The sequence below is a fragment of the Lepidochelys olivacea genome (assembly GCF_965140295.1).
Source record: "Lepidochelys olivacea isolate rLepOli2 genome assembly, chromosome: 16".
Classification (NCBI taxonomy): Eukaryota; Metazoa; Chordata; order Testudines; family Cheloniidae; genus Lepidochelys; species Lepidochelys olivacea.
The window spans coordinates 17,648,876-17,669,445 of NC_140426.1; the positions used below are offsets into that span (position 1 = coordinate 17,648,876).

General features: G+C 44.4%; 1 protein-coding gene across 1 annotated transcript in view; it reads right to left on the bottom strand.

Annotated features, from left to right (window-relative positions):
- The window catches only part of RAPGEF1 (Rap guanine nucleotide exchange factor 1), a 120,608-nt gene that overhangs the window by 25,732 nt on the left and 74,306 nt on the right, over positions 1–20,570 (bottom strand). The window contains exons 10-11 of the mRNA XM_084649744.1: positions 15,336–15,538; positions 12,278–12,433 (exon numbers count right to left, since the gene is read on the bottom strand). Of these exons, the coding sequence (XP_084505870.1) occupies positions 12,278–12,433; positions 15,336–15,538 (359 nt within the window). The remainder of the gene's footprint in view (positions 1–12,277; positions 12,434–15,335; positions 15,539–20,570) is intronic.

Consider the following 20,570-nt stretch of genomic DNA (forward strand, 5'->3'; position numbering starts at 1 on the left):
GGCTGGATAGAAATGCTGCTACACTACGAGAAAGGGGCCAGGGGGAGTGATCTCTCAAAAATTTAAACCAAGCTTTTTTCACGATCAGAATTTCAACAGCCCACCTCAGTGCTTAATAGATGATGCGTGAACAGATCATAAAAACAAAGTCCATCACCTGAAGCAGGGTGATAGCATTTGGATGTGTATGTTTCAGTCCTTAGCTTTATTTTTCATCTTGGAAACATTTAAATGTACAATGGCAGTAAATTCTAAACCAAGGAGAAATCAAGACATGCCTCAGACCAGGGCCTGAGTATTAAAGCTTTACCACTACAAAGTGATAATGAAACAAAATGAAAAGGTCAGTAGCTAGATTTTACCTTACTCCTTGAGTAGTTTCTCCTTCTTGTCTTGTGTGTGGAGCCTGAGCTAGTCTCTGTGTTTCCAGAGCCTAGACTGAATCGCAAGACACCACAGACAGGAATAGAGGGGGAGTGCTTTGGAAATAGAGTTAAAAAGACTAGACCAAAAAAAAAAAAATACAAAAGCAAATCCTTCCCACATGCATGTAGCTAAGAGGAGTCCAGCTCCAGGGCCTGCTCTTCTCCCTTCCTACCCATTTCTTTACAAATGTCAACTTTTGGTGTGTCCTTAGCAACGCTGACAGGTCTAATCTCCATATTTACTTTCATCTGTCTGCATAAAGGCTCCACTTTTATTCATTTTCACTTGCCTGGCACAAAACGCTAAATCCCTAGGAAGCCTCCAGGCTCATGACATCATTCTGGCTCAGCAGATTGATTCTGCCTGCCCTGTCCTCCTGATATTTCATGATCTCACTGGTGTTAGCATTCTGATAATGCCACATGCTCCAGGCTAGTCTTCAATTAGGAAGGGGAGCAATGTGAATGGGGAACGTGGACTAGCTACCAAATACCCACAATGAAAGGCAGCTCAGCTGCACTTTTAACACTGTGATCATAACAATGGAATTTCTCTGCTCCAATTAAAGCAAATCTTCATCCCAACCATGACCTGTGTCCCAACTAACCCATCTTTATCCTCCTAGGGAGCCTTCCTCAGGATGGACTTCCTGCTGCTGCAGGGGACAGGAGACTTATACACAATACAATATATATAACTTTGCACTTACATAGTACATTTCATCTGAGGATCTCAAAGTGCTTTGCAAAAGGCAGCTATTATCTCTCATTAAACAGACTGGGAAACTGAGCACAAAGAGGACCTAAATGGCTTGACCACAGAGAAAGTTAGCAGTAGGGTTGGGAGTAGAAGCCAGGCCTCCTGACCTTCAATTGCCCTGCTCTAATTACTAGACAATGCTGAACTCAAAATCAGACTCATTTATTTCTATAGCAGAGGGGGTTTATGAACTATCATTTCATCTTTGGAGATGAGCTTCAGAGTTGATTTAGGTCGTAAGTGTAAGGAAATTGGTAGCACAAATCTAATCCATTTTGGACAGAGCAAAACATTCATAGTACAGTACCGGCCCCGCGCCAACCGGACTATAAACCGGAATTTCAATGCAGATCAGAAATGCCAGTTTATAGAGCTTTCTGGTTGGTGAAGTGTTGGATAAAACAGCTTTTACCGTACTTGACAAAACTGGCAGGTTTCCCTTAGGCCTGGGCTAAGTCTACCACAGTGTTTCTCAACCTTTTTGATATGAGGGATCGGCTTGCTGCCTTCCTAAACAGCGTCAGGGAGCGCTCAGGGTCCAGGGCTGGCCCACAGACTGGTCATTGAGAACCACTGCTCTAGAGGATCAGTGTGCTGCACCGAGGCAGGCGGAACTGGTAGATGTCGAGGGTTGAGAATGAGGCATACTATGAGGGCTTGTGAAGGAAGCTTGCACAGTGTCTGTCTCAACTGGTTTAAGACAGATATTAGTTTCAATTCAAAAGCACTTTAGTGCCCAAATATACATTAGATTCAAAAATTGGGATGGATATGGGTTAATTAATACAGACCAAGTTCTGTACTTAATAGGTCTCTCTTCTCTGTCCTCCATAGCCCCGTAAAACGTATCTCGGGGTTTGTAGATGTTACTGTAAAACATGGTATCCAAGAAACACACAAAATCTATTATTACATGATCTTTACAGGATACAAACAAGAACTCAGCTTGTTGCTATGAAGGAAGCAGTGCAGGGGACCCTCTGTAGGCTGCCATTAATTAACCTTGCCTAACAATTTTGGGATACTGGGTCTTTTACAAAACAATCCAGCAAGGCCCCTCCTTTTTGCTACATTTCAGCCTGCCTGTGAGCAGCTCTGGAATTCAAACTATGCAGTCATGCTGGGACAAGAGCCAAGCATGAAGCGTACTTTTAAAGGGGGAAAACACCCAGTGTTTGAATTACTGTTCCATATGGTTCCCATTTCTGCTAATCTCCAGCCTAGCACACAGCTGCAGCATGGGCTGCTACAATGACTTCAACAGGGTCTGAGCACTAGAGATTTCTCCTAGAAACACGGCTGCTCTTTTAAAACCATACTGACTGGGAGTGGGGGGAGAGGAGAGTCCGTTCACTCACCAGAATTGCAACAACAACAACAAAAACAACAAAAATCACAGCTGAGAGTTCATCTTGGAAACTGGTTAGGGCTGGTTGTTCTTCCCATTTCTGAGAGGCTTCTGCAGGGTCAGAAAGACTTTGGCTCTGGATGCATTGAGACAGACTCAAACTCCACAGCTTTGCTTGCTTTTAAGCTGAATACTTCCAAATAATCTTCAGGGAAGCCAGAAAGCATGCAGTGTGCACCCTGAGCCTTTGGGAAGAGCATTTAACTCTCCCCAAACTCATACCATGCTAATGCCAGGCTGCCTGAGACTAGTACTGCTCCAGCACAGCCTCCCAAGAGATGCTGCCAACTACCAGCACTAGAAGAGTTAGCACCAATGTGCAACTCTACCGTTATTCCCTAAAATGAAGTTCCGGCCCAGGTTTATTTGCGTCTCTCTCCTCACTAGGCATGGATGGGTTGCTACAGAAAGCCAACACAAGTGAAGTCCTACATACATTCACATGTATATTCAGAAATTGTTTTGGGGAGGCAGTTTAATATTTCTGTGGTCCTCAATTAAATTAGGCCAGAGAAGACTATGACGTGCTGTGCATAACACAGGTATAAGGAATCCCTTCTCCCCCACCTGTCAGTGCATTCATGTATCATCTGCCATTCTGGAAGCACTACAATGAGCACTGGGTTTGAGACAGGAGTGGTCTTATCTCACAAGGACAATAGGGAGCAAGCTTGCCCACACCTGAAAGCTTACCTGACACTAAAATCATTTCGACTCAGTGTCTTGTTTTTTGTGGCAGGACTTCAGGAATTGCATCACTGAATATTTCCAACTGTTTGCGTCGATTTTTGTCCGGGCTGCAGAAGGGACTGGGGGACACCACTGTTAAAACCACATCTTTACACCATTAATCTCCTCAGAGTCTCAGGGTGTCCCAGTGGACAGGGCGGCTATAAACATTACCTTGGATTAGCTGGCAGCAGATGAACCCACTATGCATGTATTGCAGGTGTGATGTTGCTCTACTCCTACTGGGGAGGTGTGAGTACACACAGCAGCCAGGACAGGGTGTTTACAGGTCCCTGTTAATTGACGCTGAGATGTAGTCATCTACATCATAAATCCAGAGCTGGACTCAATTAATCGGCTGACAGAGCATTTACAGCATCAGTAGTCACACACACTGTTCGCCTTCCCAGCAACAGCCTTGTTAGCAACCCAGCTGAGTTCCCTTGCAAGTTTATCCCGACTCCGCTCTACACCCACCAGGTCAGCCAGAGCCCGGTATTTTTAAAATATGAAGCTGTTACAGATCTTCTGATCCTCTCTGCTACGGCTAGTTCCAGACTGCACCGACTATTAGCTAGAACTGGACACCCAGCTTCCACGGCAGCCCCCCATGTTTAAAGAGCAATGGGCCTTATACAAGGCTGCTGTGCCCTAGATTGCAAACGCACAGCGAAATACTGGAAAGAACTTCTTATCTCCCGCGGCAATACCGGAGCTCCAGTTAATCTTGGTAATGAGGACGGAAATGCTCCAACAGTGAATGGTTCCAAACTCTGCCACGAGCAAGGCAGTGGCCCCTTCTGCTTGAACATGTCTCCGCACAGCCTCTGCCCTGGCCACACAACTCACCTCACTCTTTTTAAATGCTGAGTAGTGTAGCAGATGAATGGCCCAAGTTTTTTATTCCCCTGTGTGGGTGGCCTCCATGCTAAATTGAGAGAGAACACACAAAAGCAAAGCTCTGCTTATCTAGAGCTGGGTTTCTAATATCTCCACAAGGAAAATATGGGATAAATAAAAACATTTATAGGCCCCACTGACAGTGCTACAATCCTGGCTTCTCTTTGTAAGCCTCAGCAGCAGTGCTATGGTGCTGGTTTCTCTTTGCAAACGCCATCAGCAGCGCTAATTTCACTTTCTTCTGAAGCTATGAGAACACAATCTGATGCACAGACACAGCATTAATGGTTGCAATGTAAATACCACCACCAGACACAGCACATAGCTTTTTACAAGGCAGAGCTTGAGGCCTCTGCACAGGAGAGGCAGAAATACGACTTCTAGAGTGGAATGGAGTTTATATAGCAAAAGAGGGCTGCACTTAACTATATCTGCTGAGCAAGAGGTATGATTCCAATTTTATGCACAAAACTAAGCCACTGGCGGACGTGGTTTTCACAGGCAAGACTCAGTGATGCCAGTATATCACAGCACTATTAATACCATCATGCAATCCTGCTGTGGAAATACATATAAAAGCAGAAGGGAAACAAAACAGGAAAAGCAAAACAATGCTGAGAGATTGACAGGTGATTGCACGCATGCAGATCTTTTTTCAAAGTAATGAGTCAAATCCCGTTTAAGTCACAAGTGAATTGAACATGATCTAATTCTAGTCCCCAACAGATAATTTTTTGCATCACTGAATCACCATATCACTCTGCACAACTGGCAGTCTCCGCTCAGGACTCAAGTAGCGGGGAGTGTTGTAGATCAGAACTGAGCGCTATGAGCAGAAGCAATGGGAGGAGCAGGGGAGAAATGTACACTGGATACGCCTGACTCTAAACACTCATAGCTGAGCATACAAGAACACTAAAGAAAAAAAAAAATCAGCTGTTGAGAATTTTCTGTGATCTTGCTCAATTCACCAAAGAACTTCTAGAAGTAGTGACAGCTGAGTACTGAACTGCAGCGTTTCCATAGGGAAACTATTTGCACTGTCTGCAAGAGTTGAGAAGCCAGTTCAGTTTCTAGAAAGGTATTTGAACTTTTCTCACTTTTAAAAACAATTTGAGAGAGACATGTAATTTCTCCATAGTCAAGGATGAAGACAGTTTTCCATTAGATGTACATACAAGTACAAGTTTGCTGAACCTGCTGCAATTGCAAACAGACACTTGAGTAAGGAAAAATTACCCAGTGGTAATTGGATTTGTTTGAAACCTTCCTGCACTGTTCAATGGAAAACACGCTGACACACAGTGGTGTACCTTGTGTCTCCGTTGATTTCTGATATGCTCACCATTAGTGCTCCTATGCATCATTCTCCAGCGGCCAGGAAGCAATGAGGCTTGAAGTCTGCCATTCAAGACACCAGCCCACCCACTTCCAGAATCAACCAAAGAGATGCTGAAACAAAGGACAATACCCACCTCTACAAGAGTGAAGGAGGGTGAACTGCAGGAGGAAGGAAAACTACAGCAATTACTAATTTCCTATTGTACACCTCCTTTTCTACCATCTCGCAACAGAAAACAGCCCAAAAACAAGAGATGGGATTCCTTAACAAGACATTAACCAAACAATCTAGTTGAGACTAGTCCCACCAATGCGACTTGTGACCGTGACTCTCCAAAGTGTGGGTAAGACTGTGCAGCAGATCCTTATAATATCAACCCATATTACAAACAGCACCTCTGTGGGTGGAAGGTCAGACCTGAACCAGAATTGGTGGAAAAAAGACTTGATCCACTCTGGATCTGCCTCTATCCAATAAGAGCCATTACCCCTGCCACAAATTCCTGCAAAGAGGGGCAAAAACAATGATAGCAGATTTTAACCCAACAATGGAAAAAATCAGGCCTCTGGAAAACTGTTTCCCTATGGAACACATTAAAAAGTATAACAGAAAGGGAGAAAAACCCTCAAATTCTCTGAGGCCCCAACTAACGTGAGAGCTGGAACTGAAGGGAATTCTTCCCTCCCCTAGCAATGCTTCGAAATGGGGAACCCCTGGCCAGTTCAAACATACAGCTTCGGTGCTGCTCAGGTAAAAGGGAACTAACTCTCACCCCAGTCACCACAAAATCTTCATTAGTCTGGCTGTAAAAGAAAAAGCCCCTTCAAGCTGTAGCCTCCCCATCGTTCCCAGACAGCCAGAATACTGGTTACCAAAGGGCTCACAGGCTGATCTGCACGCCTCCAAAGAAAACCAAAATCCAAACTCTAATAGAAACTAGGAGAGGTCCAGCGGGTTCCTTCAAACACTATAAAACCACCAAAGAAAAAGCAGCCCTTCCTACAAATACGTGGACCACCACTTCCTGCAAGAGAAAGGTCAGCATTCTCACTGACTTATGGTCTTGGCCCTGCTCTGGGGACTGTCAAATAGACCAGAGTAAAGGCTGGGCCTTAGCCTCTGGTGAAAAAGCAATGCAAAAAATGCCACCATCAGTCAGTCAGTCACAGCATGCTCCTCAAGGAAGTTATCCCTCTCCACCAAACACCCAGGGGTCTACTGGAGAGGTACTTGTCAGAGGTCTAGGATGCCCCCTGCAAAAGTGTTGGGGGCAGGCACAAAGGTGTTGGGACAGAAAAAAATCCCCAGACACAAAAGAGGTGGCTTCCCTTTCTTGTGAACAAAGCCCCAGCTCTGGGAGACATCTGCCCTGCTAATTGGTACTGTTTTGGGAGGCTGCAGGCAAGCGAGCATTGGTACAATGAACAGGCATATCATGTAGCTGAGGTGAAGCAGGAGAAGAGATCCAGAAAGCAAGCTGCCGTGAAACTTACAAAGGGGAAGGGCTAATGAAACCCCAAAGGCTTTTATGGAGGAAGGGAAAAGGGAGACTACAGCATAGCATTCCTCACAATCACAACCAACCAGCCTGACCCTGAAACAGCAGGGCATCCCGACCCTGCCTAAAGTGCTTACCTGAAGGGTCTGTGTTTGCAAGCCAACTTTCCTTACCATGGTGGGACCCCAAATCATGCAGCCCTGGTGAAAGTGGGAGGAGAACAGGAAAAGGAGGGCAGGGGGGAAAGACAGCTGTCACAGAGGAAAGAAGAAAAAGGTTCCATGGTCTGCCTGACAGGTAGAGTACCACTCTCTCCATCAGCAGCTAGGGCTGATCCTGACTAGGGTCAGGATAGAAGCTCAGACACAGACATCAGTGGAAGCCTGTGGCTCAGACGTGACCCCTCCCTGTACAGCTGAGAAAAGGTTTCAGAAGCTTTGTCCATTTTCCCCTAATGCATTTCAACATCTGCTCCATCTGCAATCAAATGCTGACGTGGAACCAGGTCCAGGAGCAGGGAAGACAGCTGGCTAGATGGTGTGGCTCAGACACCTGTTTGGGTGTCCATTGCTTTCTCCTCCTTTTCTGTTTATCAGATGAGAAATAGCCGTGAACAAAGAGGAGGGTGATTAGAGCTAGGGAGTCCAAGTGCACTCCTTGCTTCCAGGTTAAGGCGCCTCAGTCACAGGAGGAAGTGGATAGGTGCTGATGCCTTTATAATGGCCATGAATAAGGATTCTGCTCTGTCAAGACATTGTCTCTGTAGGTTTCAGGATGAAGCGAGGTCCCATCCCTGAAAGAGACTCTACAGGATCCACTTTTCTTTAGTAACAGAGGATGAATTTAGACAGGGTTAGCAGTGAGACAGCACCGTCGGTGAAGAGATGGAAGCACCACACAGGAACACTGAGTGAAGTCAAACCTTCACTTGTCTGACATCTGTTCTGCTGAACTCACGGTGAATCAGGCTGCTCACCCAAAGGAACCGAGTGAAAGAGAGACAGGGGCAGCAATGGCCCTCAGGCATACCCTATCTCTAGGCTTACACCACCACTGCCCTTACTTTCCTAAAGCAAAGATTCAATCTGGGTGTTAGGTCAGTTCTTGGGCTCTTACGGTTCTTGTCTAGCCTCCCATTCTGGAATGTCATTTTCACCATACAATGTCCAGTCTCCTTCAGTGCATTTGCACAATCATGTTGAAGGCAAACAGCCTTTTATGCCAGATCGTTCATAAGGACGATACAAACAGAACCCACATCTGCATAATGCTACCAGGGCTGCAAGTCATAAGAGCAGGCTTCCACTTGCACAAATGGGCATTGGTTTGTCTCTCCAAGACAGAATAAAAAGACCCAAACCTATTATCCAAACTCTCTGAAAAGCACACTCGCAGAAAAGCTCACAGTAAAAAATGCTCCCCTTATGAGATTAAGTGGGAAGGATTAGGCCCAGACAGAAGCATAGCAAGAAATTCAGCCATCCAGAATGGAAAAGAGGAACCACTCGAGGTGTTTGTACAGCAGAGTAACAGGGTCAGAATGAAGAATGGCTCGTGGAAGAGAAGTGGTGAGTGCACATGTGACTGGTTACAGAGGAGACAATGAGGATTTCAAACCGGGAACCTGCGTTAAGGGGAAAAGTCCGCTATTAACTAAAAAAAGGGGATTTTCATAAAGAAAATGGCTGAAAGAGGTATTTTTAGACTGGGAAAAGGACTAATGGACAGGATTGCTATGCTTAGAGGAGTTGGTACAGTGATGCCAAGCCTTTATTTAGCAAGAGACCAAGCTATTCAAAACCAGTTAGGCAGCACAGAAAAGCAATTCCTTCATGTGGAGCTCCAAGGCCCATGAACTCAAGGTGTATCTGACTCCCGGGATAGCGGATGATGAGATCTGCAGCTTTCGTGCGGCCTTGCAGCTAAACCTTACAGATTTGTACAGGGATGTGTATTCCCTTTGGATTTGCATCCTCCCTTCCTTTCCCAGGCACAGACACATGAAGAGAAAAACTGCTAACCAAGGCAACTCTTCAAGGATGGCCTGGGCAGGGAGATTGTGATTAATTGCTCACATACTGCTAACGGGCAGCCGTTTAATTTCTTTATTAGGTTTGACATCCTGGTATTGATTTAAGAAGGCTTTGCTTCATGTATAGAACAGATAAAGATTAATGTAGGGGATGGATCATTTTAAAGGACTTGATAATCAGCACTGACTATTTGGTACATAGGAAGCTGATTCTTTAGTTGTCCTGTGTGTGAAAGGTTTGCTGTCCCAAGCATTAAATCCCTGCTGAGACTGGTGGGCAGCCAAGGCTTAATTCTTTAACAGGTTTATTGTTTTTCCAAGTGTTCTTTTAAGTGGACTTGCTGTGGCTAAACAGAGGAAGAAGGAGGGCAACAGGATGGCAGAGTGAGCAGAACAGGGCAATTCACTTGAAAATATTACTACCACAGTTCACATTCCTCACAGGAAAATACATGGAAAGGAAGGACTGTAGAAGTCCCCTTAGTCAATGTCCATAAACAGATTAACAGAAGGTTTCTAGCACTTCTGTGTCCCCAACGAAGGGTGTTATCCTGGTAATGATCCAATTCTCTACAACTGTTTCACGTCTTCTCTTATTAGGGGCATGAAAAACCATGAATGTGAAAATCTGTGCATTGGTGTAAACCACCCTTGCGATATTCACGCGGGACTGCTGTGAAGTACGTAAAGACATTGATTTTGTAGCTCAGAGACTAAGAGGCACTCAAAATTAAGATCTCATTTCTCCCTGAAAACTTTGTACCCTCTACAGCCACGAGCAACAACTAAGATTACTACAATTCACAGGCACTAGTGAGAAAAAAAGGTGATATTCTGCCTTTGACAGCACTTTGTGTATAGTCAGTTTCACGGTTTCCCCTGATCTAGCTAGTTAGTTTCTTCCTTACTGAAAAAACCCTTAAAATCACCAACAGGGGAGCAGAAAAACCCTTAAAATTAACATCAAGTTAACAGTGTCCATTTAAGGTCAACTAAGATGGTTTTAAAAATAAAACGAACTGTTTATATTTTAAAATCGTTAACCAATCATATGTATAGACTTAAAATTGCTAAAAAGAAGTCCATTTTAAAAGTAAACTGTAAGGATTTTTACCTGTCAAGATCAGGTCTTACAGTGCTGTGTTTTGCCTACAAGAGTCAATTCAAACAGAAAGCAGTGCAGGGTTAAAACACAGGACTACAAGTCAGAACTTGTAGGTTCTGTTCCTGGCTCTGCCACTTGCTCACTGTCTGACTTAAGAACACAAGAATGGCCCTACTAGTTCAGACCAAAGGTCCATCTAGCCCAGTATCTTGTCTTCTGACAGTGGCCAGTGCCAGGTGCCCCAGAGGGAATGAACAGGACAGGTAATCACTGAGTGATCCATCCCATGTCACTCATTCCCAGCTTCTGGCAAACAGAGGTTAGGGACACCATCCCTGCCCATCCTGGCTAATAGCCATTGATAGACCTATCCTCTATGAATTTATCTAGTTCTTTTTTGAACCCTGTTATGGTCTTGACCTTCACAACATCCCCGGCAAGGAGTTCCACAGTTTGATGGTACGTTGTGTGAAGAAATACTTCCTTTTATTTGTTTTAAACCTAAAACTGCTGCCTAATAATTTCATTTGGTGACCCCTAGTTCTTGTGTTATGAGAAGTAGTAAACACTTCCTTATCTACTTCCTCTACACCAGTCATGATTTTACAGATCTCAATCATATCTCCCCTTAGCCGTCTCTTTTCCAAGCTGAAAATCCCAGTCCTATTAATCTCTCCTCATATGGAAGCCGTTCCATATCCCTAATAATTTTTGTTGCCCTTTTCTAAACCGTTTCCAATTCCAATATATCTTTTTTCAGATGGGGTGATCACATTTGCACACAGTATTCAAGATGTGGGGGTACCATGGATTTATATAGAGGCAAGTTACTTCACCACACTCTCACTAAGTTTCTTCCTCTATTATTAGAAGATTCTGATACTTCCCTATCTCACGAGTGTAGATATTGGGAGTTTTAATACACTGTTTGTGAAGTGTTTTGACAGCCATAAGCACAGGGCATAGTGTCATCAACAACTTTCGCAGAAGTGCAGAACATTAAAGTCAGATCCTAGTAGGTAAGAAATATAGTTTTCAAATATTTTGTTGTAAAATAATTGTTTTAACAATTTTAAGTTAGCCCACATATTGTCTAGGCATTTTGAACCTCCAAGAGTAGTCTGTAACTTATAAAACAGCTAGATCACCTTTAAGAATAGCCTATTTTCAGGTGTTAGTTATTCTCATAGTTGTGCAGACAATAGATCACGACCACATAATTTTGCATACATGGAACCTCATACTGATGAACCATTTGCTGGAACCTCACAGTCAGACTGAGGGGAAACATTAACTTCATGAAAATGAATGTTTCTTTATTATTGCTGCTATCTAATTTAAGCACTTTATCACAAGTTTAAACAGTGCTCTACAGATGGTCCTTACTTTGATTTAAATCATTCCCTGCTTGCTTCGAGGTCCTCCACCCAAATTGCTTATGAGGTGCTGTGAAGTATAGTCACACCCCCTTCACTCTTCAGGGCACCGGGTATATTTACTGAAGCAAACAAATATCGATCCCGTCCGTGAGTACAGATATTTGATGGGAATTAGACAAGGAGAAATGGGAAGGGAGACTGGCTAGAGGCCACATCCTGGAAAAGAGCAAGGAGCCAGGAGCTGCAGATGCTGTTCCATGCACTTGAATGGATCAAACTCAAGAAAGAGACAGCCTCTCATTATCTCTCCAAAGGCCAGATGCATGAAGCAGTATTTAATTAACTAGTCATCATCACTACATTTATCTGGAGAGGTCAGAGTACTTCCCAGTGCCACAGTGCATTGCTATGGGGGATTCACAGCTGAAGGAGTGTGCCATTATTACAAAAGCCTGGTCTTCTTCCCTCTTCCCCCACCCTAGCCATAAATACACACAAGACACTCAAAGGCCAACCTCCTCCCAAGGCCATTTAATTAGATTCAACTGGGATTTTTCTGACTATTACCGAATGCATTCAAAAGCCCAAATGAGAGTCTCCCAATTTACCTGGCCCTGGGTCAGTAAGCACAGAATGTGTGCAGGAGCATTTTACCAGCACAAACACACACATGGTAAAGAAGTGCAGTTAGTGACTCACCGAATGCACAGGAAAGGAGCTGTGCCGGTTGAGAAAGGAGTTAGAGACGGACATACTGAGGCCCTGAGTGGCACTGGTGTCCTCGGGGGTGAAGGGCACTTTAGTTTGCTGGACACAGTAGGAGACAGAAGAGAAGGAAGAGGCAGCATAGGAGGCCTGCTGAACAGGAGAGAGAAAGCAAGAGAGGAAACAAAGAAAGCAAGCACAGAACAAGCTATGAATAAAGGGTGAGAAATGCTGTTTTTAAAACAATGCATTTAAAGTTGCTTACTACACAAATAGCTACTTGGGCAGTTCATAGGACCAAACCCTCATTTTGAGCCAGTCACACTGATACATGCTTCTGAGCTCCAAGAGACACTGCAAAAACAATTCAAATCCTCTCATTTAACACGTTCCTTAAAAACAATTCCCTCTCCCAGCTCACTCATGCTTGGCTGCTGCTTAGGTGCACAGGTGAGCTCTTCTCTACTGCCTTTCCCTGCACAGGCCAGAGGAGCTCAAAGAAGTGGGCACTCACTAGCAGCCACTGCCAAGCAGTGGAACTGGCCCTTGCTTCCAGATGTTAGGCAGGCTGTTTCTGTGGATTGTTTACTTTGTCAGCCAGCAGCCTGGAAACTTGGGTCTCTCCAGCCTGAGAGATGAGTCTTCTCGGGCACTGTGGGGGATCCTGGGTCAGGCATAACTTTCAGTGTTTTAAGATTTTCATTCAAAAACAAAATTATATCCCAGTTTCACAAGAGGGAAATACTGTAACTTGAAGTATCAAAACATACCACGCTGACTATTCTAGTGTACTTGTATAGGGGAGAGTCAGTCATTAAAGATTTCCGAATCTCCTGTACGTTTGACGCGTCTGGAGGACGATAAGCACGATGGCTATTTCTGGCCCTTCTGCATTCCCCAGCTCAGACTCTCTGATTTTAAGTACAAATGCTTCAGTGATCAGATTTGAAGCTCACAAAGAAAGGATTTTTTTCAATTTTATACAGAGGAGTTCATCCAGCAAAACTTGCCTGTGGCTAGGAAGTACCCTGCATCCACACAATTCGCTTTGGCTGAATCTCTCTGGGCAGCCAGAGCACATCCACTGCGATGGGTTTTACATTCCTTGTTGAATGAGCCATCATCTGCTTGGAGAGTTCAGCATTATCACTTCCCAAATGAATATATGTGAGGCTGTGCTTAAGGAAATCTCTGCTTCAGGCAAACCTCAAGCAACACCTTGATAGTATCACCTTGCAAGGAGTAAAAAGATGCCCAGAAGGCAGAACCATGATCTCTTGGCCAGCCAGATTATTATTAAAGGGCAGTACAGATGTGGTAGAACCTAAAGGAAAAGCTTTGTTTCTACTGAATTAAATTAGGAAAAGGGGGCAGAATTCCCCTACTCTAACTACTAGAATGTTAAATAGCTCATATGCCCTGGCTAGAGATCCATATTTTGCATAGCACCTCTCATACCAAAGAATCGCAGTGTACCTTTATAATCCATCACTGAAATAGGGAGCTGGTGGGATGATGAGTAAATGGGACATGACAACCGAGGAGAAATTCTGACCACATATAAAGGGGCATCCCTCAACTTAGTGTCCTCGCAAAACAGACAGGACTTTGGGTTTTAAGGTCTCAGTGAAGGAGCCCCAAACACAGTAAAACTGTATTGCACTCATTTCGTCTCCTTGGAAGGACAAATTCACCCTGCTAGGTTTTAAGCTTATGGTTCCAGGGAATCTAGATGCTTCGAACCTGGAGAGTGGAACTCTCAGCCTTCCCTTTGATGGAGAAAATGCACTGGGATAGTCAAAAGTCAGCACAGATAAGAGGTGAGGAAATACACCAGTAGGGACCAACATGAGTGATTCTTTCACGCAACATGGGAGGCAAGCATCACCTCCTGAAGGCCTGAAGTAAACTTGTCCAGTTAAGCAATAGCACTGAGGCCCATTCTTTACAATTCCTCCAGGTCTGCTACTAAAGCTGCAGCAACAGGAATTAGCTACTAGGACTCAGGAGCTGTTTTTTCCCCCATACTAGTTTGTTTGTTTTATTTAAAAAAAAAATCCCTGAAGTGAGGAGGCTGAAGTAAAAAGAGGGCACTATGAAAAACATTTTGAGAAACCCACCCCAAAAAACCCAGGGTAAAATCCTGGCTCCACTGAGGTCAATGGCAAAAGTCCCAGTGACTTAAATGAGGCCAGGATTTCATCCACAGTGTTCAAAACTGGCATTCAAGCCCCCATGGCACCCACACAAACATGCTCAAAGTGCACTGGCTGTGTGCTGAGGACTGAAAGGGCAAGATGAATGTGGTGGGTTTTTCTTTCTAGATGGGTAAGTGGCATTCCTGTTCTGAAGCAGCAAAAACCTCAAGTCAGATTCGATCAGAAAAAGGACAAGTCCTGTTTTAAAGTAAGCCAAAATGGCAGAGCTGGCACTGGAATGGCTCCCCAGCTCCTCGTGAATATGGGACAGCAGGAGACTATGGGGAGTACACACGTTTGTTAGAGGTATCGGCCACATTAGGGCTCTTTGGCACAGTCTTTGTTATAACAAAGTATACAAGGAGCAACTAAGTGTAAATGGTTGCTCCTAACCAGTTTTCTGACCACTGGCTGAGAAGTTTTATCTAAGAATGTGTGGTCTGTAGCACGGTTTAGCTATCACAGATGTCAGGAAAAGTTATTGTCTGGACTGGCCACTGTGTTAGTAGCAAATGTGATTAAAGAGGAGAGTAGCCAACACAGTTTCAACCACAGCGTAGGCAAGGCCTTTGATTCTCAATTTTGGTTTTTCAAAGCTCATGAGGAGTGCTCTGAATTTGAGGGTTGGAATGGAGAATGGTGGTTAAACTAGGTCATGCAAGATGTCTGAGAAACACATTAACTTTAGGTTTCAGGGCGTGTAACCCGGGTAATGTAAACATAAAGACATCCATCCAGACCCGCAGTCTTCCAGGACACAAGCAGCAGAGAGTGAAAAGGAGGTCACTTCCCCAAAGCTGTTCCTAGAAGTCAAACACGTCTTTGTTCGGCAGAATATGGAGGGTGTCACTCACCAGCTGTCGCTGTTTTGGAGGAAGGGCAGGGGGTGGTGCCAACTCTTGCGACGAGTCGGTGCTGCTGAATGAGTCATTGAACCCATAGACTTCCATGAGGTGCTTGTTTTTCTGCTGGTAGATGTGTTCGTTCTGAGGTGTCTGGTAGAACATGGATGGCTGCGGCTCTGAGTAGTCTTCCATAAACTGCAAATATGCCAGCACTGTAATACAAATCAGGACCACACTCATTGCTGTTGACCAGTCCACAGCCTTTACAGTAACAGAGTGAACAAGTGGGCAGGATCCTCCCCCATTAAAAAGCAAAACCAAAGTACAAATGGACAGACTGCACCTGTTATTGCACTTTGCTTCAGGAGGGTGAACAGAGCCAGTTTGTCAGGTTTCCCCATACTAAGCCACATCCACGCTACGGGGTCTACAGCAACACCCCTACAGTGCCTTAGCTCGGAGGCTGTAAGCCTGTAATGTAGATGCAGATTACAGCAATGGAAGGGGTTTTTCCATCACTGCAGTAACTTCACCTCCTCAAGCAACCATGGGTAGGTTGACAGAAGCATTCTTCTGTCGACCTAGCTGCATCTACACCAGGAGTTATGTCAGTGTAGCTATGGTGGTCAGGAATGTGGATTTTTAAGGACAAACCAGGCCTGATACAGTGATCTGTTCCCATTGTCTGAAAGCAGCTGTAAACATCATCATCCCTCAAGGGGGGGGGGTATCAGTTCACACTTCATTAGGATTAGCACTCCAATTGTCTGATCAGCAGTCTCCCGTAAAGCTGGACAAGGCCCAGTTTTGAGTTTGCTTCTAAGCAACCATGCTCCAAAAAGTTGCACTAGTCTAACACTAAACTGTGCCAACTTGCTCCAAATCTCGGGCCAATGGCTATAAATATTTCTAGAATACGGAGGCTTAGGTCTTTGTCTATACTGTTATCAGGTGCTATCACCACAAAACAAACTACCTTGATATCCAGAATTATACAGAGGAAAGGGGAACCAGACAGCCTGACAACTGGAAAAGAGGATTTAGATAACAGGGTCCGGACTACTACATGAACTTGCCAAGCAAAGCTGGCTGGTGTGAGACTGGTGTTTTACTCACATTCATTTTTTATTTTGGGCCTTTTCAATGGCACTGTCAGATACCAAGGAAAGTATTTTGGATATTTATTATGAGGCATGATTTCAAGTGAGATGGATTATCCACTATCACTTTCTTCCCTGGAATTGTCTTCGAAGTGAAGTATGTCTTCAAAGGACAACGTCCACTTGCAGCATCGAAGAAGAAATATTTTCATGAATTGTTTTTTAAATTCAGTAAAAATATTTTATTCGGGCTTAAACAATTCCAGCATTGCAGCACTCTGCTGCTGAATGAGAAACAGACAGACAGTGAAACAGAGTAGAAATCAAACCAGCTAACAAGGCAGTTTTTGCCTTCCCAGCTGAATAAAGTGCAGATAGCAAAAAAAACAAACAAACAAAAAAACCCTGCGTAAACAGTGAAAAGTAAATTGGATTTTAAAAAACTCCTTCAGGTTGAATAATCTGAGGTACTTTTAGAAGCAGGGGTGACATTTTGTTTAAAACAAATCTTTTTAATCTTTCAGCGTCCCTGATCACTGTCCCTTTCATCCTGCCACCTTCGATAGTGCCATTGGCTCTACAAATCATAGCTGTCCACAGTCACTCACACACAGCACGTGGCTCCCTTGCTTTCCACCACACAAAGCAGGATGTCCACAGCACCCATCCTCAAACCTCCCAACTGACTCTCCTCGCTTTGCCGGATGAAATTCAAAATTGCTTCTTTTTGAATAGACATGATGGCCTTCCTCATGGACTTGTCTCTTCAAACTCATCCAGCATGTCTTCTCCCAGGCTACTGCCAGCACTAGCGGGAAAGCCTTCTCATTTAGAACTCCAGCCATCTGAAATTTAGGCTTGAATGGAGACTGGGAGTGGCTAAGTCATTATGCAAGGTAACCCATTTCCCCTTGTTTTTTCCTAGACACACCGCCCACCGCCCCCCCCATGTTCTTGTTAAACCCGGGATTTGTGCTGGAAATGGCCCACCTTGATTATCATACACATTGTAAGGAGAGTGATCACTTTAGATAAGCTATTACCAACAGGAGAGTGGGTTTGTGTGTGTGTGTGTGGGGGGGGAAACACGACCTGGATTTGTGCTGGAAATGGCCCAACTTGATTATCATACACATTGTAAGGAGAGTGATCACTTTAGATAAGCTATTACCAGCAGGAGAGTGGAGTGGGGGGAGAGAAAACCTTTTGTAGTGGTAAACACCCATTTTTTCATGCTTTGTGTGTATAAAAGATCTTCTATACTTTCCGCAGTATGCATCCGATGAAGTGAGCTGTAGCTCACGAAAGCTTATGCTCAAATAAATTGGTTAGTTTCTAAGGTGCCACAAGTCCTCCTTTTCTTTTTGAGAATACAGACTAACACGGCTGCTACTCTGAAACCTGACACAGGGTCTTTCCACTTCACTGAGTCATCTCAAATTTCTGCTGTAAACACCCCCCCCCCCGGGCTTTCCTAAACATCTTAATGTGTCTCTAATTCTGCAACAGAATCCAAACGCTGTAAAGCATTTTTGGATTGCAGCTTGTATGGAAGATGCTAGAAACAATAAGGCCCCAATCCCACAATAGGATCCTCATGAGTAGACCTTCGAACCTGCGTAGTGCCCCCACTGAAGTCAGTGGGACTCAGTACAGGCACAAGGTCTATCTGTGCAGTTCTGATGGCAGAACTAGGGCCTTAGTTGTATTTTACTGTACAGGCAAGACACCCACTTTGGTACTCTTCCAACTGCTACAAAAAACAAGGGTGATTAAGGATGGAAAATAACTTTGCAAAATCTGAGAAGAGATGCGGAGGGCAGAGTAGAGAGCACACTACCATTCAAGCACTTTAAAGAGGTTGATCAGCATCTTTTTCAGAACCATTTGTCATTCACAAAGCGTTCTACTTCTTATTAGTGACATACTATTTTTCCCTCATGTAAGTTTTTAAGTCTGGTCAGTAAGTGCCAGTTATTCAGCCTTTGCTGGTGTTTCAGTCTACCAGCTGCAACAAACCAATGTCAACAATAAAAGCTTGACATGCAGTCATCAGAATGCAACATGAACCCATCATGCAAAACGCGGAGGCCAGATCCCACCACTTGAGGTCTGCAAACCCAAAGTGCAGCACTCTGTGCTGCTCCACCCAACAGCAATCTACAGGCAGTCCAATTTCAAAGAGGATGCAGCCTCATACAAGTGTCAGCAGGAAGGACGGCTCAGCACTTGTCGCCTACACCTTTTCTGAGACTTCCTCTGATATTTTTAAACTTTACCTAGAAGAGGAGACTAAAAGCTGTCCAAAAAGTACATCTCTAACTATATAAAAAGGAGTTCTGGCAACTAAAGTGCAGAAAAACGCTGTGTCGCACAACTCTCTTGATGCACCTCAATCTGGAGCAGTAACACCTGATACTATTCCAGTCTTAGGACCTCACACAGTTCTGTCAATGTGCATTACACTGCTGTCCTGCAGCACCCCTTCAGATCCCACACAGCTCTGCCTGTGCTCCTCAATCTCTATCTTCAGTACTTTTCCTGGGCTCCTAACACAGCTCTACCAAAGCGCCTCACAACCCTCTGCTGTTTCAGACTTTGTCCTTCCCAAAGCCAGGAGCGATCAGTGTACCGAACTGTGTGTGTCTCTGTGTGAATGTGTTTGTATATTTACTGGTGTGAACAAATGACCATTAGGGTTAGGGCTGAGACCACAAAATTTATTCCACTGGCGATGTCATTTGTATCGGAACATAACTCTCTAAAGGTGAAAAGTGCAGGGATTAAGGCACTGATCCACCAAGGTCCTCTTATTTTACATCACTGCCATGTAAAGGCGACTTAAGGTACAATGTTCACACAACACTGGTACAAGAACAAATGTTTCCAAGCACCAGAAAGTCTCAGAAGACCCAGCTATTCCCTTCAATGCGTACGTGCAGCAAAACGTACATTAAGTACACCATAAAGCCATAGGACATACAAAAATTCCAGTTTATGATGCATCTCTATAGAACACCTATCCCACACTGTGCCTCTCCTGGGTGGAGGAATGGAGGCCAAGAGGCTGAGACAGAAGGGCATATTCTGGGATGGGAGAGAAGCCAAAGAGTCAGAGCCCGGACTTGATGATATCAACGTTACATAGCCAACATTGGCATGTTCACACTAAGCCTTAATGAGGATTCAGCTACAAAACCATTTAACGTGCTACATTTAGCATACAGAGCTGAAGCACCAGCCAATACCAAAGGCTCTACTGGGTTTAAAGGCTGCATTAGAGGAGTAATGAGAAGTGTCCGTGAAAAAGGTGACACATTAGCTTCTTGTGAAAAATTAAATTACAGTCCATGCCTTAACTCAAGACAGAGCCTCTGAACGGAGTTGGCAGCCTTAACTTAATCTGTAAGGGAATAATGAAGAGCTCTTATCTCAGCTGTTTATGGCACTAATGCTTCCCATTGCCATGAAAGCTACTGCCCCCCCTTGTTCGAACCAGTGCAGGGAAGGTAAAAGCATCTCTGCTTCTATTCTGACTTCATCTACAATTTTAGGTTAAGGAAAAACCATATGAAATAGTGAAATACAATCCCTGAATTCAATGTTGCGGGGAGGGGCAGGACGACAGAACACAAATGAAAGGGGCACACTGGCTCTTTAAAGGCCTCTGATCTGTAGCAGAAGGTTGAGAAAATGGAAACATTCCTGTGATTGCTCTTTGCATAGGATCCCACCCATCCCCTGCCCTCCCCTCTGTGCTGCAGTTTTTAATGAGGCAGACATTCAAAAAGCAGATGGGGAAATTACATCACTGGTTCAGAGCAGGCAGCACATCCTGCAGTTTATTCCGTATACCGAAGGGTGGAACGGGGGCTGCAGCCTCCTCGATGAACAGCGGAGATGTAAAGACAAAGTCTGAGGGAGCACACCTGGAGAAGAGGCAGGAGTGAGACATATAATTTGAAGCATCTCCCTCCAGAATGTTCCAAAATGCCCAGCTTATGTTAACTCAAAATCTAGAGAGAAAACACATGAAAAGCCAGGCTGTGGCTGGTATCACCTTACTGGGTCCGAGATTGCGCAGTGGTCCTCTTACTTTCTGCTCCGAGTACAAATCCCCCATCTACACAATGTAGAATGCACT